We start from the raw sequence: 25,569 nt of genomic DNA on the forward strand, positions 1-25,569 counted from the left end.
AGACTCTGTTGTGAGAATCGATATCTTTAAAAAACCTAGTTTTAAAAAATATAAATTAATCTTTACACAACATCTGCATATCCAATACATCTAACACATTAATATAGTTTACAATACAAATATAAAAAAGATCTAAAACATCTCACTGGCTTAGTAAAAAAACAATTAGAGTAGTATATTTTTTTTGGAAGTTTTACATTATGTAGTATATTTTAGTTAATAATTGTGTTGCTGGCGACGATAATACCAAAAGTTATTACATTACGACAAGTAAAAATTGTATCAAAAGTTTTGGTTACGCCTGACTGCCAAGTCGAGATTAGATCTAATCGCTGGCGGCCAATCGGTGTGCGTGTATAGGCGACAACATGGCGGCTATACGTGGTCTGAAAATACAAAAATTTTAATATATTAATTCCTCAGTCCGGCCTACTCTCCTCTTCGTGCGTTTCCAGAAATTATCAAGCGGCCAGTGGGCCACATGGTGACGGTATCTCCCTTTGTTAACCATGGAGTTGATACAGTGCTTTATTTATTAGGTGTTTTATTGCTTACTTCTTGGCATGAACACTTGACAAACTTACTACTATGCTCTATTTTTTGTAAATTTATTGATATCATTTTAACTTTGCTGGAATTCCACTCGTCCATGCGCTTTGTAGCTGCACGATGATTGGTTATCTAGCTTTCATATATCAACTTTAAAATACCTAAATTTTGTAAATGGGGTCTAGAATTCCAATCGTCTATGCGCTTAGTAGCTGCAAAACGTGTTGTAATTTTACTCTTTTTTACTATTCATATTATCATTTTTTTTTTAGTATCATTAATACACTAAATTTATTTGTCAACTTTTAAAATGTGTGAATGGGGGCTAAATTTCTAACTGTGTATGCGCTCTGTAGCTGCAAGACGTCCTGTTATCTAGCTCCTATCTGTTATATTTTTTTATTGATCTTAATTGAAAACGAGGAACTAGAATCCCAACCGTCCATGCGCTCTGTAGCTGAAAGACGTACTGGGATATTTATTAATTGTACAGCGCCCTTGAGGTGATTTTCACAAAAATTGCGCTATATAAATTATCCAACTATATATATATATACACCAATAAGGGGCGGCATTCCACGTGGAAAAATAATGTAAATTCTGAATTTCCATTAATCACCTCTAATTTGATAATAATACAGCTAAACGTCTATTTTTTTATAAATCTATGCAAAAATATTTTTCAAAGCAATAAATAATGACGTCTATGGAAATTATTACTTCACACAGATACATATTTTGAGACCCTACTAAAGACATTGGGCTACTGGAAGAAGTCCAAAGATGTGCTACAAAAATCTCCAAATTGCTCAAAGGACTCTGGAAAATACTAGAAGCATGTGGAATGCCTATAAATCTAATCAAACTTATTAAAGCCCCTCACTTAAATAGCGAATGCAGAATCAGAATTAACAATGTTGTCACAGATTGGTATAAGGTCACCACCGGAGTTCGTCAAGGCTGCATCCTTGCACCGTTCCTTTTTATAATAATTATGGACTTCATTCTGAGGAAGTCAGTTCCACTATCCGGAATATCCATCTTCTCCTACTAAAAAAAAAACTCTGCCACCGATGATGCGGTTATAATTGTCATTCAGTTGGGGGCTTCAAGTCACTATAGATAGACTAAATAGGTACTCCGCATGCATGGGTTTGAAAATCAATATTGCAAAAACCCGTGTACTGTGTAACACTCTGTCAAACCAAGTCATCAAAACGGTCGAGAGTTTCAAATTCAAATTCAAGAACTGGGAGTGTGGCTAGGAATAGCAGGCGCCACATTCAACAGTATGAAGACTGTCAAGCTGAAAAGCAAATGCCGCCTATATAATACCTGCATGACACCTATTCTCCTCACTAGGGCCCAACACAACAAAAGTTATTTTGAGAATCGATGTCTGAAGAATCTTGGGTGTGTGGTGGCTAGACTTTGTAACAAATGAAGAAGTAAGAGAAAGGACTCGGCATACTCCAGTGACAACTGTCATCAAGCGGAGGCGATACGGTTGCCTGGGCCGTATACTGCGGATGCCTCCTGAGAGCCATAACCAGGCTTGCCTACTTTACAAGGCATCAAGTTCTCGACATCCTGGACGTCCGCTGCTGACTGTTCGTCGGCAGTTTATGTCAGAGCTACGGGATGGGAACCTGACTTGGGAGGATACACAGGTGCTGGCAGCCGACAGAGATGCCTGGAGGATCTTTGTAGACACCATAGCTCCGACTAGAATCGGACATGGAATGATGATGACGAATAAACAGCTTGCCAGAATGCACCTTTCTGAAATTTCTAGATGTTCTGCAATGCAGATGATGCTTTTAAAGTTCTTGTATTATTTTTTTTGTGGCTAAATTAGTTAGATTTAAATATGCGATACTGAAAAAGACACTAATCCTTTATGAACAGTTTCGGAAAAGGGGCGAGTGCTTCCATTGTATACACATTCTAAGTTAAATCAATGCTTTGTATCGCAAAAGAAGCCGCATCCTCGGGGGACCACTGGTGAAACCTGAGGATGTTAAACTAATAAATTAGATAATAGCATGATAATTTAAGGATCTGGGCTAGGGGGAGGAGATTTAGCAATATGAGAACATTCGACCTCCACACAGTAGCCAGGCTCTTTAAATACCTGGGCTAACTAAAGGGGACTTGTCATAACAGATATTCACAGGTTGCAGTGACGTCAAGAGCTTATATAGCACCGATCCCCATTTTTCACAGATACATCTTTTGCAGGGGACAATCACAGTTCTCTCATCTTTTCATTGTACTTCCTAAAATATTAGTCCCAGTACACTCAATCCTTTTTTATATGCTTAGCTAACATAAAAATAAATAAAAAATGAACAAAAGGAAACTATTCTCAGGGTTGAGGTGGAGTTAGGGATGATAGAGTTTTTGATGACAAGTCTGCAAACATGTTTTAAAATTTAATTGATATATCTCTTACAGGGGACAATCAGGATCTTATAAGTCCATCGAATCTCTTTTCCTTCATCCTTCCGGGGAAGTTAGTCAAATCGTCGGCCCTATCTCTACCTAGGGGATCACTCAGGGTACACAGACCCGACCCGGGGACCTCACCTGACTACAGCGGCTGCTGGTAGGCGGCGATGGCCTCATACAGCGCCCGGATGTCGGCCGGCCTCCTCCACACGCCCGGCCGCCGCCCGTGGTGGAGCTTGGCCAGCGAGTACACGTCCCGCGAGCTCCTGCGCAGGGCGCTGCTCAGGGTGCACAGGGCGGTGGCGCGCGCTCCCCCCAGCCTAGGGAACCGCAAGAGAATGTGGAGTATTCAAAACCAACTATTGTCGATGAAATTTGAAATAGAGCAAAAAAAGACAAAAAAATTGCTAGCTATGATTACTGGTTTCAAGGTACGGTAGTTTGGTGTGCAAGTTAATTTCTCAAAACTGACACAATAAAAATTGCAACAAAAAAAAGTTTGATTGTTTGCTATGGAGGTAATGTTGTTTTAACAACTTACATCATCATAATCATCATTCCCTTTCCGCATCTAATGGTGCATAGGGCTAAAAATTTTTTTTCTTAGTGGCATAAAAAATATTTTTCAATTTATAACTTTTAATTCCCGCGAAAATGGTAATTGCATTGGCCGCGCCCCTAATACTTTATTTATTTATTAATGAAATCATACAGTCTTTATATAAAACAAGGTACGAAAGAACAATTTTAAAAAGTAAGACCAATTACAGATTTCACACTAATTAATGCAGGAGGAGAGGGAAAAATAATTTAATTCTAAAAAAGTAAAAATAAAAATATTACATAAAAAGTTCATAAAAAGGAGAAGACATTGTAAAGCTACTCTACTTTCCTCCCTCTCTCTCTGCTTCCATGAACATTTCAATTTAATTGTGAAAAAAAATCACAACTAACAATAAATTATTCGATGCAGGTAGTAGATGTAGGTAAGTATAAATTAAGAGTTGAAATCAAATGATTAAAATTAAAAGTAAAAGTTAAAATTAAAATGAAAAGTTTAAATTAAAATTAAGTTAAAAGTTTAAATTAAAAGTTAAAATTAAGAATTAAAATAAAAAAGTTAAAATTGAAAGACAAAATTAAGAATCAAATTAAAAGTTAAAAGTCAAGCAGGAGATAAATTTAAAATGTCTTTAACTGATCTGATAAAAATATGGTATTTACAATGTAGTATGTCGATGTCACTAAAACTGTCATTATACGTAATCTGTATTCTTCGTAGAGTGCTATTTTTTAAATAATTAGTCATTGATTTGGGAATGTCGAAGAGTACAGATTGACGAGTTCTATGGACAGGGACTCGATATGAAATGCCTCACATTTCATGTAAATTTTGAACTTTGTTTGTAACCATTAAATTTTTTATAGAATATCGTCACGAATCTTGACGTCACAATTATCAATGCCAAGCATGTCACAATTATTTTTTCGAAATCCATTTCATATATCTGTACCCCAGAGGCAGACGGATGCAAATCCAGAATTTGATGGAACGACATTTCGATTTTCGTATCCGGTTTATGACCAAGTCTTAAAATGAAAGAACCAATGTACTGGGATACTAAAAATACAAATTAGTGTTGTAAATGATTAGAAATCACTTAGAGAAAGTAGATTCTTCAGGCTCGTGTTGAACATTTGACGTTTGGATTTGCATCCGTCTGCCTCTGAGGTACAGATACTTTTATCGATATTTCCCTATTACAGGAATCCAGCTTGTATTTTATTAAATAAAGATTTGACTTTTTATATGTTCTGAAAAGAAACTAAAATATGTACTTACTTGTCAACAACAACAACGGGACTGTTCTTCATATCTTCCTGACACCTGGCCACATACTCCGGGAGTCCAAACACACCTTTGTACGCCTTCAGTCGTTGGTCAATCACGTAATCTAGTGCCTTGGTTTCCATCTCGAACTCTTCATCGTCGGACTCTTCGTCGGTGTCTGAATTCTCATCGTAGTCGAGATCAGCGAGCCACTTTGGACACTCGATCAAAGTGACTTTTAATTCGTAGTCATCTTGGATCGAATTCATGGATAAGTGTGTGGTTTTGATGACGCAATCTTTGCTGATGTCTTCCGCCGAAAGTTGGCTCGCGTCTCTGTACGGCGCCGTTTCAAACTTGGGTTCGAACGGCGGTGTTTCGATGCGGACATTTTGCGGAGATTTCCTCCCGTCGCTGTCCGGTTTCGAGTTTATCGAGATCCTCGCTCCGAAATCGAATTTGAACTTTGTCGGCGACTTCAAAACTGGACTGCTGATTCTTAAACTTTTCAATGAGATCTTCGAAGGACTTTTGGTTTGAGATTTTTTCGAATCGTCTTTAGGACTGAAAGGGTCGCCGTTCGCGATGGGTTTGTTGGGGGAAGTTTTATCCGAGGAAATATCGCTGTTGTCTTTAGGGGAAAGAGAGTTGATTCTTAATTCCGATCTGTCAAAAGCGTACCCTTCTGTTTTAGGTTCGTTGTTTAGTTTTTTAAGTTCGTCGGATTCGTCCGCGCACTCTAAGCTCTGTGGTTCTTCCGATTTAGGGATGAGGCGCTCTTCATCTTGGTGATCCGTCGATGATTGGCGTCTGTAATAACTCGTATCGTGTTTGCCGTCGATGGTGATTGGACTCTTTACAACGCACGGACTTAGCGACACTTCTGTTTGGATGGGGGATTTGATTTGGTCTTCATTGGGCGAAGAAGGGCTATTTCTCTGCGAGTTTCTATTGAGTTTTAGTTGGAAGCTTTTGCTGGAAACGATTGAAGTGGGGCTCTGTATGGGAGACGGTTGCTTGGTGTCACCTTCGGATTTGTGGGGACTAGATTTGGTATTAGAGGTAGGAGGTTTTCTTTTAGCTAGATGTTTCTCTTGCGACATGAAGCGTATGCAGTAAGTGTATGCGGTGATTTCTTGGTTATCCTCAGTTGGCCAGAATGGCTGGCATTGCTGCGGATTAAAAAAAATGTCTGAGATTTTATCACAAAAACATAGTGACGAAAAATAACATTAACAATAATAAATGTTTGGCGGCCTCCGTGGTGGAGAGTTTCATACGCTTGACTCACACGTGGAAGTATCCGAGTTCGATCCCAGTGAGAACACAAAAATTAAATGTGATTTTTTTCAAACCTGGGTTTTCTGAGATGTAATTCACCACCGTTATTGGGCCGAAATCCTGATGCAAAATATTAAATGTAAATATTTAAAAAAATAATATTATTGCAAATTAACAAAAAAATGAAAAAGACACAAAAATGTATGTTTTGTATGAGATCTTTATCGTTTTTGGCCCTAAAACTAATCGTCAAACACTAACCCTCCTTTGAGCCATTAACAACATAGTTCCATGAAGACTTAAAATAATAACCTGATCTTCTGTGTCGGTTAGCAGCACCAGAATCTGGCAGGAGTGGTCCCACAGCAGGCGGTAAATATCCTCGGCGGAGTGCGGCATCGGATGCTGCGTCACCACGTACTCCCTCAGCGATCGGTGACCTTGAAGCCATGTGGCATTTATATAGTCGCTCCCTGTAATTTAAACATTAAAGACATTAAAAAAAATATACATATTTTCTCCATGTCTTAAAAGCTGTGTTGAAAACAGACAACAAGTTCTGGTAGAGCGATTGTGTTGAGTTGATACATCCTTTGCTGAGGGCAACAACAGAGATCTTTTAAGACCTTGTATAAGCTGAGTGTGATTCCCGCGCTTCGGTCTTTACTCTGCTCCACCCTGTACTGTATTTGAAATACAAAATTTATATGCAGTCAATATTATTAAAGCTTAGCATTACCTTCAACTCCTGGCTTTGGTATAAGGTGAACCCGCCCACTCTCCACAGGAAGTACGGCGTTCCTCCTATTCTTTACTTGGTTGACCAGTTTGCAGGCGCTCACCGTGTGGTATTTGCTCGGCTCGAAACTTGTCACAAGCTGAAACCAAAAAACAACTCATCTTACACAGGTTTTAGGTAACAGCAATGCCAAAATTGTACATTTTTCATAAAATTATATTAAAATTGGTATTACGTATGACCAATCACATAAAAGACAAAATAATAGATATGACAATATTGTGTTGTCCCAAATAGCATCGACCGTGCGGGACAGAACCTTGGGACAGTACGAAAATTCGGCCGCAGTTCACGCATGAGCACAGGTGTTTATTACGAGCGAGTTCACGAAAAATACTATTTATTTTGAACCAAGATTGGAATGTGACGGAGCGAAATGTTCACATCAAGCAAATCATTAATGTTACAAAGTCCTGTCCGTGAGTGTTCACACGAGGACAATGCAGCCACGTGCGGTGGTGGGGGTAATCATTGTTCCGCGGAGATAGCTTGCCCGTCTATCTCAGTGGCAATCTCTAAGAACAATTTTTTGTCCCACAATTTGACGTTCAACTTTCAACCTCTTAGCCCTTCCCCCCCCACCCACACATTTTTTTTTTTTTTTTTAGAGTCTTTATTCAATAAAATATACATATTATTACATTATAATACATTATAAAGAAAACAAAGTATTAAGATATATTTTGTCCCGATAAACTATTCAATAATAGTTTGTCATCGGGTGCTCAGACATTAGTTTTAATTAATAATCAAATAAGAAGAGTACAGACATAATACTGTATACGTATAAAATAATAAACATAAAAATAGTTTAAAGATTTTTTTATTTTTTTTTAAGTAAGAAAATAGAGTAAAATAATACAATTAAAATTAAAGAATAGTAATTTACTTAAATATATTTTAAATATAAGAAAGAAAAAAAAAAAATAATAATTCTACAACATATCGCTAAATATTATTAACCTGATTTCAGTGCATGTTCGGACAAGGTGGTGTTTGCATCCCCTTTAACTCTGCATGTAATTGATGTATTTTTTCATAACTACTAGGGTGATAGTAAAGGTGAAAGTGTATTTTGGTATTTGCATGTTTGTGTAGTGAGTGCCCTGATGAAGAGACGGGTACGTCTCGAAACCGGTAGACATAAAAAGTCGGTAAGTGGTTGAATATTAATATTTACCAACATCAATTGAAATAAATTTACCTTAAATTGGTGTTCTAGAAGATTCCTCGGCTTTCTTCCGGAAGTGTCCTTCCTCTGGCATGAAAATCTGTGCCCCCCGGCAAAGCAAGAATCTGCATTGCCACCAAGAGTGCCGATACGACTGTTATTGCCCAAAAGTTCGTAGTTGTCTTCTGTTTTAGGCCTGAAATGAATTAATAAATAATAAATTAGTGATGGGGAAGAGCTAGGAGGCTGAAAGTTACACGATTGGTTAACTTTTTAGGTCAGGAGCTTGCACAGCACGGACCCCCACCTCTAAGAATAAGAACACCCAATACATAACAAACATACCTTGCATTTCTTTCTCTTCTATACACCTCGGCTCCATCTTGATTTCCCGTTCCCAGACTTGGCGAAAAATTAGGTCTGTCTCTAAAGTTCATTCCGTTATTCAAATTATTAGTATCGGAACTAATACTGCTGGTCACCGTATTACTGTTATCGTTCCCAAAGGCGTTGGTACAGTTCACTTCGTCCATTTTTCCGCTGCCGTTGTTTTCATTAGACAGCAAATCCACATCCTCGTTTGACATGGAACTGGCTTTGGACTCTTCGCTCGTTTTCGTGCACGTACCGTTCAATTTTTCATAGCTCGTGGAATGATCCGATTTGACGAGATTCATGGAGTTTATTGAAACATTGTCGCCTTTAGTTTCCGAATTCAGTTTATCATTTTTCACAACCAAATTATTCGATAAAACGTTTCCGAGTGGACTACCGCTGAAATTAATGATCTTCTGGTCTATCTCGTCGAGGATCAACTCGGGACTGACGTCATTTACAGACGACTTCTTAGCGTTTTCGCCTTCGATTTCAAGCGTAATATACTTAACATCTTCGCAGTTGATAATCGTATCGTCATTTTTCTCATCAATGGATTCTTTATCATTGAAATTTCCATTTTCTTCTTCGAAAGCTTTCCGCACGACATTTGCGTCTATGTGCTTGTTACCATTGCATTCGGACGGTAAATCTTTGCGGTTTTTTTCGTTGAACATGGAATTTTGAAGTGAAACGCTGACGAGTTCATTTCTGCATTCGTCTAAGGTTCGCTCGTCCTTATATCGGGCGGTGCTATCGTTGTCCCACATTGCGAAATCGCTTTCTCCTGTGGAGACATTACGTAACCGCCCCGTTCCGTTTATGGCGTCGATATTTCGCGAGGGATCCTTTTGTTCGGTCAGCGGTGCGCCGTAGAGACCGCACTTATTGCTGAGAGAGCCTCCGTCGAGCACATGTCCTTCTGGGAACGGTTCCAAGAGCCTTTTGAGATATTCTTTCGATTGTTCGGCGGGAACTTCCGTGTCTCCTGATTGGATGGCTTCGAGTAACGCGTCATGTATGAAGACGTACTGTTCCTCTGTTTGCACGAGAAAGTTTCGTTGTGTTCGCACGTGGCAGAGGAAACCAAATACGTTCAGAGATCCTGTTAGCTTCAGATGGTTGAGCATGGCATCCAAGACTATGTAGGTGCCAGTTCGGCCGACGCCAGCACTGCAATAGAAAAAATTTGCATTAGAAGTAATTCAAAAAAGACTTTTTCAAAACGTATTCCTTAAACAATCTTAACAATATATTTTGGATACTTTGTATATGCCATTGACGTAAATAGACACGTTATTTCAATACTAAATACACCTATTTTAAAGGAAATAATGCGTTGACCTCAACAATTTGAAAACAAGGTATGGCAAATCATTATACACATGCATACATTCATGTGAGAAGTAACTTTTTTATAATATCTACATGCTTCAGTGTTTCAGCTTGGTTTACTGCAAGATTTTCTTATAACGCAAGTGCCAAATGTAGATAAAAGATATTGATTTGTAGGATTCACCCGGAAATCGATGCCCGCTGTCATATGAAGGACAGTGCAGAAATTGAATCATACATTTCCTGTGTGTAAACAATTGATTGTCAAACCATTCAAATAACTAATGACAAAGTGCTGACAAGCGCGGATATTTATTTATTTATTTATACACGGCATTTCTGCCATTTACATATATGTGGTATAAAGAGTGCTTAGAGATAAAAATATTTTTAAAAAAATAAAAAAATCGAGTATGAGTACTGTACACATTATTAATTACTTGAAATACATACATATATTAAAGAAATTATACAATAACAAAATACATTAATCAATCAAATTATAACTATTCCAACCCAATCCTCTGAAGATGATTTGCTCTTTTTGATAAAAATATGTTGGTCAGAGATTAGTTAGGCAGAGATAAACTAAATATATCAAAATGTGATGCATATTCATTCCCGGTATTCTGTAATCTAACAATAGGTGAGTTATATTGAGCTACCGTTCGAGAATTTTGACAATAAAATATTGTAGATGTTCTGCTTAATCTAGGTGGTACATAGAATGAAATCAATTTCAGTAGATCAGGGGTATCAAACATTGGTTTTATTATTTTATATAAAGTCATAAGATCGGTTGATGTTCTTCGTTCTTGCAATTTAGTTAATTTAAGAGAGTCTAAAATTTTGTTATAATTTAATTGATTAGTAGAAAAACCCATCTTAAAATTAATATATCTAAGAAATTTATTCTGAATTCTCTCAATAGAATCTGAGAAAGTGATTTGATAAGGTGACCATATTGGAGAATTATAATCTAGTTGGCTTCTAACAAGAGATGTGTAAAGATATTTTAATGTGTTTATATTATTAAAATCTTTTCCAGTTCTACGTCTTACTACTTAAGTACAAATCCTAATAATTTTACAGCTTTGTTATATATATCAAAATCGCCGAGAGCCAGGGAAATAAATAGTACGTAAAATGAACATTTGGCAACCTTATATGTAAGCAGCAGGATCCTTAGTTACTTGGTCAGACATTCATTCAGTCAGTTACAAAATGTAGTTCAGCGCTCAGTAACTCGAGTAAAAAATCTACGCAATTACGAGTAGAAGTATATTAGAAGTATCAACATCGTTTTCTTCTGTCCACCTCCAACTCTTTTTTTTTTCACTCCAACTGGGTAGGAGCTCCCATGCATCCTCGAGCACAATACAGATTACATAACAAAACATACTTTTATCAAGTATAAGATAGTGGGAATTCATTGGGACTTCATTATTGTTTTAATTTAAACACATTATTTTTTTTCACAGATTTGTGAAAAAACATACTGGGAGTGAATTAGGTGCACGAAACAGAGTATTCAAAGCCCTTATCACCAATATTGCTAATTTTCTTACCTGCAATGAACGAGAATAGCTCCAGCCTGGGGGGGCGCAGCCCTTCGCGCCGCCTCCCTGAACCTCAGTACGGCCAGGGGGTGCTCCGGGGTGCCGTGGTCCGGCCACACTGTGTAGTGGTACTGCAGGACCGGACGGGAAAGACCCACCTGAAAACATCATAAATAAGACAAAATTTGGTCAAATGATATTCATTTTTAAATTTGTTTTTGAAGATTCATTCTTTGCCAACGTCATTACAGTAAAACAGGACAACAAAACAACAACATGGTAAAATCATCATACATATTTACAAATTAATGCATTTTTTTAAAGATTGTTGCCAATTGTTCCAAGAAGCTAAACTTTTAGATCTAAGACAAATATATTGTTTTCAATGTTTAAAATATATATTTAAGAACCAAAATTCATTACAAATAATTCAAATAGATCAAGTCAAAGAAGGAATCGTGTGTTAGAAATACCACATTGTAAAACGAGGCTCGCAGAGACATGCATATTTTATAGGTCCAAAAATTTTTAATTCTTGTTTTACTGATAATATTTCATTGATTCCAAACATTCAAAATTGTCCTTCTTTTAAAAAACATGCACTATCCTGGATTCAAACTAAAGATATGAACTCTTTTTTTCTATGATTTATTTTGTTGCCCTTAAGGAATATTTTTGTGTTTTTTAAAAAAAAAAATATTTCCTTTTTTAATTACTATAAAAAAAAAAAATACTATATTATCTTTTACAGAATATTTTATTTTTTCTTTCTTATGTTATACAAAAATATTATAACTGTCCATTATTTATTATAGGAGCAAAAATTCATTAATATTTTCTTGTATACCCACGAACAGGCCATGCCTTTGTGGGATTTTTTGTTTACTATTTTTCTATTAATATGTATTTCGTTGATATGTAATTATGCTTTATTTTTTTAATACTCTGTTTTATTATTATGTTTACTGTAAGAAAACAAAAAAAATAAATAAAAAAAATCAAAAAAAGAAATGAACTAAGGTAATAAATGTACAGTCAGAAATACAAAAATCTTCACATTTGATAAAAATATTTTTTTGGTAGAAAACGTATCTGACCAGCGAAGCAATACGCACCAGACGCGGATTAGGGAAGCGACTGGGTAGGGGAGGGGTAGGGGTTTGTGGAAGGGATGCTTTTTGAAAGTTTACCATGAGGAATGTTGCTCTGAAGTTATGCGGTGTGGCCCTGAAACACCATGTATTATTGCAGTACAGTTCCCGGCATTATATATCGTACATCGGCACTTAGAAAGAGTCTGTCGGCCATTTCATCAAACTTGACACTGTAGAGCGTCGTCTCTGTTGCACGATTCAAATTCCAATCTTACTTATAATTGTAAGCATTATAAATAATAAATAACTGTAAGAATTTGTATAACTGATGACTTATTTTTTAAATTCATAGTTTTTAGCCGAGAGAGTCATCTAAATGTAAATCTCCAACTTAAAGGTATCAAAATTGAGAGAGTGAAACAGTTCAGGTACTTGGGCAGTATCATCACAGAAAATCTAGACCCCGACATTGAGATAAAATGCAGAATAGAAGCAGCCCGAACAGGATTTAACAAAATGAAAAATCTTCTTTGTGACGATAATATAAACCTTAAGCTGAGACAACGAATGGTCAAATGTTATATATGGTCTGTCTTACTGTACGGTGTAGAGGCGTGGACTCTAAAAGTTAATGTTATAAACCGCCCTGAAGCATTTGAAATGTGGATCCACCGTAGAATGTTAAGAGTATCTTGGACCGATATGATAACCAACAATGAAGTATTACATAGAGCCAATACTAATAGAGAACTATTCACCACTGTTAAGCTCCGTAAGATTTCATATTTTGGCCATGTGTTGAGAGGCGATAAATATGACATACTTTAGCTTGTCACGAAGGGGAAGATCGAGAGCCTAGAGAGGTCGGAAGAAAACAGCTTTCTTGGCTTTGAAACATCCGAGCATGGACCACGATTAGGACTGTGGAGGAGCTGTTTCGCACTGCTCAGCTTTCTCCCAAGTGATCGTCAACGTCGGGGGCACCCGACATGACACGTGAAGAAGAAGAAGATGACTTATGAGATGTCAAGCGTTAGACAAAAAGTGATAGTTTATTTTTGTTTGATTTACAAATCAATACGGTATTTTTAGATGTACAAATTGTTAGGAACAAAAAAACCTAATTAGAGGGTAAAAAAGGAGAGTAACAGAAAACACCCCATAATTAAAAGAGGTGTGTACATTGATTAGATCAGGTACAATATTTTATGTGTAAATATATAACTGTCTGGGTCTTAGTGACTCATGAGTTGAAATTGAATTTATTTTAATTCCTTCAACGGGGATTTTTTGTAATAATTGCTTATTTGGGATTTCCAAAATTGATTGAATATTAATAAACCCACCTCTTTTAATTGTGAGGTGTTTTCTGTAACTATCCATTATTACCATCTAATTAGTTTTTTTTTGTTCCTAGCAATTTGTAAATCTAAAAATACCGTATCAATTTGTAAATTGAACAAAAATAAACAATCACTTATTCTCTAATGTTTGACATCTCATAAGTCATCAGTTATAAAAATGCTTACAGTCATTTTACTATCGAAACTTCTGATAGTTGATTTAAAATTGTCCCAACCGTCCTTAAGAACACTTCTTAAGAACAAGTCCTTAACAACCACTGGCGGACATTACATGTGACTTTAGCTCTACAAAGCCAAATATAGCTGATAGCCTCTTTCTAAATGCTAAAGTATGATATATATTGCCAGGTACTGTATATTATTTATCCCAACTCAAGACAGTACTTAAGTCTCATGGAGTTGGAACTTGTGTCCCAATAAACAAATTGTAGAATAACTGACCTTTGTGTTTTTTATTTGGAAGGTCCGAACTGTATATGTGGCCATGACATCTTCCTTTAGCATCATGACCTGGATGGCTCCGTATGTCTCCGTGCCCTCCTTAGGCCAGTACATATCGCATTTTCTCTGTAACAAACATTAGGATAAATGACAATGTGTACTGTTATGTCATCTGCATGTTTTTGTAATGCAATTTTGTGTACATTTTATACTGTCTCAATTTTCGACAAGTATTTTATGACAAACTGGCGTATTTTTCATAGCAGTAAATAAAACCCTCAAAATGACAAAATTTAACAAAACGAGGTAAACACGCAGGTACATGTCATTTTTTGAGCTTTATCAACTCCGAGATTTAGTTTCAAAATAAGCAAGTAAGAAAGCACTAAATAAAATGTATTCTAGTGAAAACCATTAACTCTATTTCCCAGAAATTATTTTATGTATCTAACGCAGGTCAACGACACACCACAGCACGCGTAAGTGAAATCGATACACACAGCGCTAGCCCCGATCCAAGCGGCTACCACTGACCTAAGTGCTGATAACGCAAATTCAATTGTTCGGCAGTGCATCGTCCTGGAGGACATTACCTTCCCTCCGTCGTAGTGGGAGACGAGGGAATAAAGGAATCCAGCATATAAAAGGAGGACCCATTTCATGGACCACTACACATCTCTCCAATACTCTCTCACGGACGTTACTATGTCCGTCGTCATATTTACTAAATCTTTTACTTGTAAATTATTGTGAAATAAATAATAATATCTATTTTAAATTTGTTGCAACCGAGAGGGAAAACATTTTTGAGAAGGGAATATGGGAGTCTAGGCATTTACAGGTCTTATGACCAGTCATTGGCTGGTTTAACATTCACCATTTTGCCCATGTTTGAACATCCACATTTCCTCAACTCTTTCATCTGTTGACTTTTGTGAAGTAAAAGAGCTGAAACCTTTGTCATGCGGGTGAGATTCATCCGGCTGAACCAATTCACCTACTAGGCAACGCCTGAAAACAATTTTCCGAATTTGTATACTTCTTCTTTTACCAGGTAGTTAATTCAACAATGTTTTGAGTATGTCCAAATGCTTGCAGACTGGGTGGATTTTCTCCCTAGTTAGTTGTTCATATTTAAATTTGTAGCAACAGAGAGGGAAAACATTTTTGAGAAGGGTATATGGGAGTCTAGGCATTTACAGCAACATATGAACAACTCCCTAGGGAGAAAATCCAGCCAGTCTGCAAGCATTTGGACATACTCAAAACATTGTTGAATAATATCTACGTCCAAAGCTGTTTCTTCTGTCTACGCTCCGACTGGTGTAGAGGCTCCTCAACGCACTACCCCCAAACGTCTGCATATCTCTACCAATAAAACAATTTTATGGGGTTGTATCAGTATACAAACAATATTAGTTTTATTGTGTTGTCTTTGTATTCTGGTCATGTCCGCCTTACCCGCCCTCTCTCCACCAGGTTGGTGATCATGACGAGCACGGCGACGCGATGGTCCCACACCATGCGCCAGAAGGCCGGCAGCGTGCCGGGGGTGGGGCCCTGGGTGCCGATGTATCTCCTCCTGTCCAGCAGCCAGGAAGACTTGATGCGGTAGGACTCGCCCCCTGCGAAGCGATAGAATCACAACACCGTTAGTGGGGCATCGAGCATAATACAAAAGATGGAAATTATTTTTAATATTGAAAAAAATACATAAAAATTCAGTGTATTATTTCGAAAAGCAATCAAATCTAGAGCTCACTAAGCTGAATAATTGGAGTTTAACCATTTATCCAAAATTTAAAAGAATGGGTAATATACCCAGTTTTTAAATGAGTTCTATCTTACTTTTTCTGCTTTCATGATTTTTTAAAACGATGAAATATTATCATATATGTCTAGTATACGAGATTTGGGTATTATTCTTGACACTAAACTTTCTTTTACAATTCATATTAAACATGTTATCAATAATTCCTTGAAACTCCTTTGATTTATTAACAGAAGCACAACTGACTTAAAAAATATCAATACCCTTAAAACTCTCTTCTGTTCCCTAGTTCGCCCGCACCTAGAGTATTCCTCTGTTATCTGGTCTCCATGCTATTTATTTATTTATTTATTTATTTATTTAGCATTTCACAGTTTTTAAATGTACATAGTTTATTTGTTTCAGGTCCCGACTAGCTAGGAAATTCCTGTGTTTAGGAAGGACCTTATTTTATTCTTGTGTTTTTTTTAAATTTTTAATTTCATTAAATGATGCTTAATAAATTCAAAGAATAATAATAACATTATTAAAAATCAATATAAATTTAAATTAGAAAACATGCAAGTAATAATAATAAAAATTGAATCATAAAAATAGATTAGAAAATATGCAATTAATAGTAAATAAATGAGACACAATTATTATAAATTATAAAACATACCGATAATAATAAAAATTGAACCACAAATACACATTATAATATTTAAAATGAGTAATTAAGAAATTAAACAAAAATATAAATTGGAAAACATACCGATAATAATAAAAATTGAAGAACAAAAATAAATTACAGAATATACCATTTATAATTTTTTTTTTAAAATAAGATACGGTTAAAATACTAGTTTTAAAAAGAAAAAAAAAAACATATGTAAATGAATAAACATAAAAAGTAAAAATGAAATATACATAAAAACAATAAGAGATTTTTTTCAATTAAAAGCAACACAATTTTTAGTCATGAAAATAATTACAGGATATAAAAAATGGTATATAGTAGATGTAGCTATGATGTAGTAGCTATGATGTTCACATCAAAAATATTTAATCAGTTCAACATAGATTTTTAAGAAAGATATGCTGGAGGTTGGGCTTATCCAGAGACCAATATACGTATAATGAGCTAGAAACTAGCTTAAATATATCTTCTCTTCAAGACCATCGAAATAAATCTGACCTTCTAAGTCCTATTTCAAATTCTCAACTCACTCTTTGATGCGCCTGAACTACTGAGCTCAATAAAATTAAATATCCCAACTAGAAACCTCAGACAAAACGGACTTTTTTATACAGATAACCATAGAACTAACTATGGTTTTCATTCCCCTATGCCCAAAATTCTTAGATCTGTTAACAAACATACCAGTCATGATTTCTTTGATAACAAGTTGTCTTGTTTCAAACGATCACTGAATCAAATTCAATTATAAACACCTCTCTCCCGCTTCCACTGCCACCTAGTCTACTATATACCATTGTGTCTTTCTATTTTCTTTTATAATAATTTTCTATGTACACATATGTCCTTAAAAATGGGCATACATATAAATAAATAAATACATTTAAAAGTTTATATTATTTTTACATTATTTGTTATTGTTGACTGGAAACCCCTTAACAATTACTTTTAATACGTTTGGTTAGAAGAAATTGTGCAAAAGTTTTGATAAATAAAAAACCCGTTCGTTGTTCCAAAAAGTGTAATGATTTTTCTCACCAATTTGAGTGTATAAATCATCCAGGTCATCGAGAGTCTCTTCGGCTGCTTCCTTGGCCAGTCGGTTGGCCTCCTCCAGCCTCTCCGCCTCCCTGGCCTTCTGCAACTCCCTCTCAGAGTCGACGATGCCCGAAAACTCGATATTCAAGAACGCACCCTCGATCTTCGGCACGCCATTCAGCGGGGAATCGTTGTTCACAACTACGGATGAATTTTTACTGTGCCCTCGACTTCCAGTTTTTTTCTCTATGACAATGTCTCTTGTATCGGCCGAGGTCGACCGCTTCTTACCTTTAGATTCTTTGACCGATTTCGTGTCGCTTTTCGTATCATTTTCAGTTTTCTCCTCCTTCCTGTCCAGGTTGATTGACAGTCTGCAGGTGTTTGGGAGTATTTCTAAACCGGGAGAGGTAACCTTCCGTTCGCCATTCAAATCGAGAGTCATTTTGTCTTTATTTATGTTTGCAATTTTGGATTCGAAGGGACCGAGAGCGATCCTGGGATCGATGGTGTTGTACCCGTGCGGGATTTTAGACTCCAGCAATCCGCCTTCGATGTTCAGAGGAAGAAGTGGCTGAGAAATCTTAGAATCGAAATTGGCTTGTCGCGTTTCGATCTCGAGTTTCGTTGCTTCGGCAAGCAGTCTTTTCTTTTGCGCTTGTTTTCGCCGCTCATTTTGTTCTATGATGAATTTGGCGAGTTCTGCGTCGATTTCCGCAACGATGCCGTCTATGAAATTGGCATTTACGTAATCGCAGTGGGGAGAGGAGTCTCCCGATTGGGAAGAGGGCTTCGAAGTGCAAGAGCGACGGTGATCCTTTCCGGGATCACAGGAACAGGAAGAAGATGGGAGGAGACATACTCTCGAATGATCATCTGGAAAAATAAACAGGGTTAAGATTTTATGTCAATGGTAGAACACACGAATATTCTTTAGTAAATCTATGCTATGTAATTATGAATAGAATCAAAAATTAAAAGATACATTAATTAATATTTTTAGAAAGGCTGTTATTCAATATGCTGCTATTTTATTTATATTTGCTTACTACAATTTTGGAGGGAGATCTCACGCAATATTTTACATACTCAGAAGCTGTACGAATGCAAATCAGAATTCACCCATTAATAAAGCAATGAGAAAGTTCAGTGCTACAGGAAATTGGACGCACAAAATATTTTTTTTAATTTAAAAAAATGATAAAAATGAACTACTTGGAATTACGTCATAAGTTCTTCCAAATCAACAAATGATAGAGTGTTGTGATAGATTTACATTTTCTGAAAAGCGAACTCACCAATCAGCAGAACTCACCAAGTAGAACTTATGACGTGACTGACGGAGTAATTACAAAACTTATAAAACCATAGTGCTGATAATATGAAACGTAAAAATATTTTTAAAAAAATATTAGCTTAGTTTGATAGTATACTGACAAACATTTTTTTTAAAAACCACCAATCTTCCTCATTTGCTCGCTGATTATGACATATTTTTCTGTACATGTAGGCAGTTCAGCAGCTATCTGCTTTCTATTCATTACGTTTTCATTTGTAATGTTATTTTACTTAATAATTACAGTCTATATTTTAAAATGGGTTAAAAAATAACTCATATATAATACTGACTGTAAATAATATTTTTCAAATACTTTTTCTGGTAAACAACCGAAATATGATTTATTGATAAATTGAGTAAAAATACAAATAATTGCAAATGTTAGTTACAGGCGGTAATGTTGAGGTAGCGATTCTTGTGGCGGTTGTCCGGGTGTTGGCTGTGATGCGATGTATGGCCGAGTAGGGCTGACTTCGACTGGATCAGCTCGTACTCTTTACTGCAGGAGGAACCATTATGAATTATCGGAGAATCAGAAATTATTTCATTCTAAGGAAGTCCCGAAGGACTATGCATGTAAGCATGGATGGTGTAATCTTTTTTAGTTGATAGCTGATAAAAAATATGTTTTCACAAATGAATTTATCAAATAATAACAATAATAAAGAAGGTTTACCTAACACACCTAACGAGAATAGACCAATCAAAGATGAACAAATTACTGCAATTTCATACCAATGAAAACTATAATAAAACTATTTCTCTTACTATAATGTGTCATTAATTTTGAAGATGTTTTTTAAATTGACCTAAATTTATTGTCTTATATTTCACTTAAAGATTCTTCTCATCGTTTCTTTGAATCCCTTAAAATAAATATGTGTATATTTATGTTTTTCCTTTTTTTTAAAAAATGTTATTACTATTTTATTTTATTTTTACATCTGAGCATGTTTTTCATTCTTTATTTCAATTCTTAATTTTTAATTACTCTTACAAACTTTCTTCATTTTTAATATTATTTCCATTTGTAAATACTCACTACAAACTACAAACTTTAAAATAACCTTTTTTTCACTTAAATTTTAATTTTTAAACAACTTTCATTTATGTTTTTCTTTTTCCTTCTCTTTTTTATACTTTCATAATTAACCTTACATATAATTGCTTTATAATATGAAAACTTCACTGGTCCATTAGAATTAAGTCTAATTGTGTAAAATATTAAACTTTGTAACTGTACTGTATGTTTCCTGAATAAAAGAAAATAAATAATAATAAATAAATAAAATACCAAATGCAAATAGTCCAATCAAAGATGGACAAATTGTTGCAACATTATACCTAACGAGAATAGACCAGTCAAAGATGAACAAATTACCACAACTTCATACAAAATGCAAATATACCAATTGATGATGGACAAATTGTTGCAACTTCAAACCAAATGCAAATAGTCCAATCAAAGATGGACAAATTGTTGCAACATTATACCTAACGAGAATAGACCAATCAAATATGATCAAATTACTACAACTTCATATCAAATGCAAATATACCAATATTATATACTAACAATAATTGCTGTTTAATGATATAGGTGTATCAACAATATTTTGAGTTTGTCCAAATTTTTGTAGACAAGGACTGGATTCGACTCCCTGGGGAGCTGTTTACATTAACATATTCCAAGAGAGATGAAGAACATTTAAGAGAAGGTAATATAGAAGTCTAGGTATCTACAAGGCTTATGACCTGTCAATGGCTGGTTTAAGTGGTCACTTTACACACTGTGTAACATTCACCATTCTGCCTATATTTAAACATCTATATTCCTTAAATTCTTTCATCTGTTGATGTTTGTGAAGTTAAAGAGCTGAAACCTTTATTTATGCGGGTGAGATTCATCTAATTTGCAATTTAATTTTAAATAAAATAAAAATACTCGTCATTCAAACATGAATGTGCGTTTTACACGAAGGAAGTTTGACAACCGTAGTTACGATGTCACTCGAGATAAAGTCGTCTTGTTTTTAATGGACTTCATTCGCATGGATGGTTCAAGAATACAGTCACTCGTGAATTTACGGAAGTCGCATACGATTCTAAAGACAAGCGACAATTTGAAATGAATCATAAACGATTCTGTTTATTTCTCAGTTTTATCGTTTTTGACAACGGGACTTATTTCATTCGCCACGGCACAATCTGTCGGACTCACTTGAAGCCGATGTCTCCGTCCTGATGCAGAGCAGCAGTGTGCGCTAGGAACCTGTCGGCCAGGACCGGCGGATGAAGGGCGTCCCACAGCTGCTCCGTGGGGCCAGGGTCGGCCCCGGTGCTCCCATCCGCAGCCCCCCAGAACACAACGGCATGGGCGGGACTTACTGCAATGAAAAACAAACATTAATGATTGTAAAACATTTAAGTTTATATAGAAATAAAAGAAGAGTGATAAATACATAAATTCATAAATTTAAACATAAACTTGAATACATAAATTTGGAATAACCAGTGATCGGTTGTATTGCTTTCGCGACAATTTTTGAGCCACTAGAATATATTTATATATTTAAACTTATTAGAATCACCAACTATATTACACCAACAAGCTACAAAAAGTGGCTTGGTGGGATTTTAGTTTTAGTAAAAATATAACAAGTGAAATTTTTTTTTAAATTATAAAAATGTATAATTATGCTATAAAATAAAATTGAAATAAATTAAAATAAAAAATAACATCATACAAACTCTTGTATTTTTTTAACATTTATTACAGAAATTTACAATAAATTATTTATACAACAAATTAATTAAGTAGTAAAAGTAAACATACATATTTTTTATTTTTGCTGTTGGTTCATCTAAACTGCCTAACTAGGGATAGCTTTCCCGTTCTAAGGCAGTAAATTATGTATTTTATAATAATATTAAAAAGTAATTACAGTTTTATTGTTATGTGTTATTTCAGTCTTAAAAGTAAATAATAAATATACAGTGGAAACATAAATTATACCAAAATCTCTATATCCTAAGTCATTACTAGTAAAACAAGAAATCAGCTTATGCCCTTCTACATCGGACGACAATTTCTCTGACTCCCTCCGACCAATATGGATTAAAAATGCAGTCAACACCTTCCTCAGCCTGGCAATCCACCACATTTCCATGAATCTGGGATAAGGTTATATACCCTCGGGCCTATATAATATTTAAGTTTGTAAGTGAAAATTCTTGATGGAAGTTCATTGTAATTTATTATATAAATAAAACACGAGTGATACTTTAATCCACAAATTTGGAATATCCAGTGACCGGTTTCATCGCTTTCGCGACATCTTCGAGACTGGTATCTTTATTAAAGAGTTAAATGTATTTATACAGAACAGAGGTAAGGATAGATAATTCAAAGTTATATGTAAGTAAATTAAATCATTATTTACAAAACCACACTCACAGAGGATGGGACACCAAAAATAAAATAAAATACTTAAACTCATTAAAATAACGTTATATCAATTCATTAGTTAACCCAAAGAAAATTTGTTGATAATGATCCTTAAGATAAAAATAACTTTATTTAATTTACTTATATATAACTTTGAATTATCTATCCTTATCTCTGTTCTGTATAAATACATTTAACTCTTTAATAAAGATACCAGTCTCGAAGATGTCGCGAAAGCGATGAAACCGGTCACTGGATATTCCAAATTTGTGGATTAAAGTATCACTCGCGTTTTATTTATATAATAAAACTATATAATATTGCTGCCTTTGAGCCAAAAAAGTACTAACTCCTCTCTGTAGAATCAGATCCTTATTGGAGTGTCTAGTAGTATTTATTTATTTATTATTTATTATATATATATATATACGGCCTAAGCCAATTCCAACAGTTACATGAAGAAACATAAATGCAAGAAACTGAACAAAAAGAACATAAAACTATTTAGCGAAGACAAACAAGGGCAAAACAATAACAGTATACAATATATTAAAAAAAACAAAAGACTAAAAACTTTGAGCTAAACCATGCCAATCTAACTTCATCCCACACTGTTTAGTCGCTAAGAGATCTACGAAAAGCCGGAAGATCTATCCCAAAAAATTCCAAGTCGTGTGATGAATTGACTAATCTACACATTCTGGACATTGGGGCATAAAAACCAAAGTTGCTCTTAGAAGATTTTATAAATAGCAGATTTTGACTTCTGGTGACACGGTTGGGAACATGAAAGGAAATTGATTGCAACAGAGATGGGCCATCACTTAAAGCATTAAGTATTTTGAAAATGCATATAAGGTCCATCTCAGTTCTACGTCTCTCCAATGAAGACAGATTAAGACATGAACTAACTAGACTAGACGAGACATAAAATGACTAGACAATATTAAATTTCTAATGTAACCCTAACGGGTTTTTTAAAATTGTAAATAAATAAAAAAAAAAATAAAAAAAAGAGATTGCTCTATTTCAAAATAAGAATGCTATAAACTTTTAAATCATTGAAACAGCTCCCCAGGGAGTGGAATCCAGTCCTTGTCTACAAAAATTTGGACAAACTCAAAATATTGTTTATTCAAAATTGTTATAATTTTTTAATAATTTTTTTTATTAATATGTGTTGCTTTCTTACTTTATTTTCATTTTTTTTTTTTACAGGTTCAAAATATTTCTATCGCCAAATATTTAATTTTTCAAGTATTTTTATAACTGGTAATATTATTTTTAAAACGTGTATCTTTTTCTTTTTTGACTCCTTTATTTGCAAATAACTGTTTAGTAATAATTTCTTTAAATACTATATTTTACTTATTTCACTTACATGTATGTATTTTACTATATGCAACTTATATGTAAAAGGCACTAAGTGCCGTTTATTTCAATAAAATAAAATAAAATAAATAAGCAATGACTTCACCTTAAAAATGTTTATATTAACATGTATGTTTTGTACACAAAGAACCAGGAAAAAAGGTTACTGGATTATATTGTTTACAGAAATGTAATATAAGCAATGACTTCACTTCACCTGCAATGAGCTCATACACTAGTATGGACACAACTGGCAATACCAAAAGCCAGGCAGTCCACAACAACCAACTCAACACGCCACCAGCCACTACCGATTTTCTCCGATCAGCGCTGGTAGTCGACATCCCCCCAACTTTGTAACAGATGCCAAATCGTTTCATGAAATCACCCATTTTTCCATGCAGCTAAATTCATCCAGTATTGTCCATATTTCGTAACTATGTATTCAAACATCTGTCATAGTCAAGAAAGATTTTTTTAATTCATAATAAACTCAATTTAGTCAGTGTTAACGAAAAGTGGACTGTAGCAAAAAACTAATTTCTTTCAGTTTTGTGAAAGGTTGGAAATATTTGAAGAAAGGAAAGGAACAATGATATTTATTTATTTATACATCAACGGTTCAAAGAACCTTTTACAAAAAAATTAATAATTTACAGAAATAATCACAGCAGTGCACAATAATCATGTAGTACATAGTATGAAATAATAGAATAATTAAAACTCAACAATTCAGTAAACATATAATACAAAAAGTTAAAAAGAAACATAACATTTCTTAATAAAAGAAAACAATAACTATGAGAAAATCTTATGTACTAAATATAAATATATCACGGTAAAGTTAAGAGTAACTAGATAATAATAAAAAAAAATTAATACAACATAAGTACTTAAAAAAATAAAAGTTTTTTGAGCAATAAAACAAAAATAAAAATAGTTAAATTACTAAATAATAATGCCTTTATTTAGTGAAATCATCATCATCAGTTCGTTGGAAGAAGTTGCCATTTGGCAATAAATCCACCAATGTACAATTTAAAATTATGTCTAACATGTTAAATAAAGAAATAAAAAAATCACGTATTCCAGGAAACAAAGTTAAATTTAATAATATATTTAAACATGAATCCATTATTTTTCTAAAAAATAACGAGTGAGAATTCGTTTTAATTCATGAACAGAATTTGTATTGAAGATATCGAATATTTGTTCTAATTCATTTCCATACCTATGTATCCTGGGTATAGGAGATTACATTTCAAAGTTGGTACGCGAATTGTTGCAAAAAAAAAATTCCTTACTTCAAGTGCACCTACCAGGTATTCGAATTGGAATTAGTTCAAGCAGAGCAGGGCTGTCAATTATCGATTTCATTATTTTAAATAAGAATAATAAACCTACCTTTGATACGATGCGAATGTTCTTCAATTTTGGGCAATGAATGACGAAATGCTCTATGAAATGTAACGATGTTTACAACGACGCGCGGCGACTCCAAGATTTTTTATGCAATCTAATGTTATGTGTCAAAAATGTTTTTTGTTTTGTTCCAAATCCAAATGTTCTAATTTTGAATATCTTCTATCTTGATGTAAGGTAGGTACCATAAGGGTGGGTCGAGGTAACGATGGGAAAGAAAGGTAATCGGCCAGGAATAATATCGATAAATG

At 34.7% G+C, this 25,569-nt stretch overlaps 1 protein-coding gene across 1 annotated transcript in view; it reads right to left on the reverse strand.

Moving 5' to 3' along the window:
- Positions 1-210: 210 nt before the first annotated feature.
- LOC148284574 (uncharacterized) overlaps positions 211-25,569 on the reverse strand; it is a 41,004-nt gene continuing 15,645 nt past the window's right edge. Inside the window, exons 9-21 of the mRNA XM_088237995.1 lie at positions 21,299-21,464; positions 19,467-19,576; positions 17,739-18,614; positions 15,712-15,875; positions 14,251-14,376; positions 11,361-11,509; positions 8,428-9,630; positions 8,116-8,278; positions 6,852-6,990; positions 6,425-6,585; positions 4,844-6,003; positions 3,139-3,320; positions 211-386 (exon numbers count right to left, since the gene is read on the reverse strand). Of these exons, the coding sequence (XP_088094121.1) occupies positions 3,143-3,320; positions 4,844-6,003; positions 6,425-6,585; positions 6,852-6,990; positions 8,116-8,278; positions 8,428-9,630; positions 11,361-11,509; positions 14,251-14,376; positions 15,712-15,875; positions 17,739-18,614; positions 19,467-19,576; positions 21,299-21,464 (4,595 nt within the window). The 3' untranslated portion in view covers positions 211-386; positions 3,139-3,142. The remainder of the gene's footprint in view (positions 387-3,138; positions 3,321-4,843; positions 6,004-6,424; positions 6,586-6,851; positions 6,991-8,115; positions 8,279-8,427; positions 9,631-11,360; positions 11,510-14,250; positions 14,377-15,711; positions 15,876-17,738; positions 18,615-19,466; positions 19,577-21,298; positions 21,465-25,569) is intronic.

Source organism: Micrasema longulum, unplaced genomic scaffold, assembly GCF_059751315.1.
Source record: "Micrasema longulum isolate JH-2025_06_02 unplaced genomic scaffold, ASM5975131v1 h1tg000109l, whole genome shotgun sequence".
In the NCBI taxonomy this organism is placed as follows: Eukaryota; Metazoa; Arthropoda; class Insecta; order Trichoptera; family Brachycentridae; genus Micrasema; species Micrasema longulum.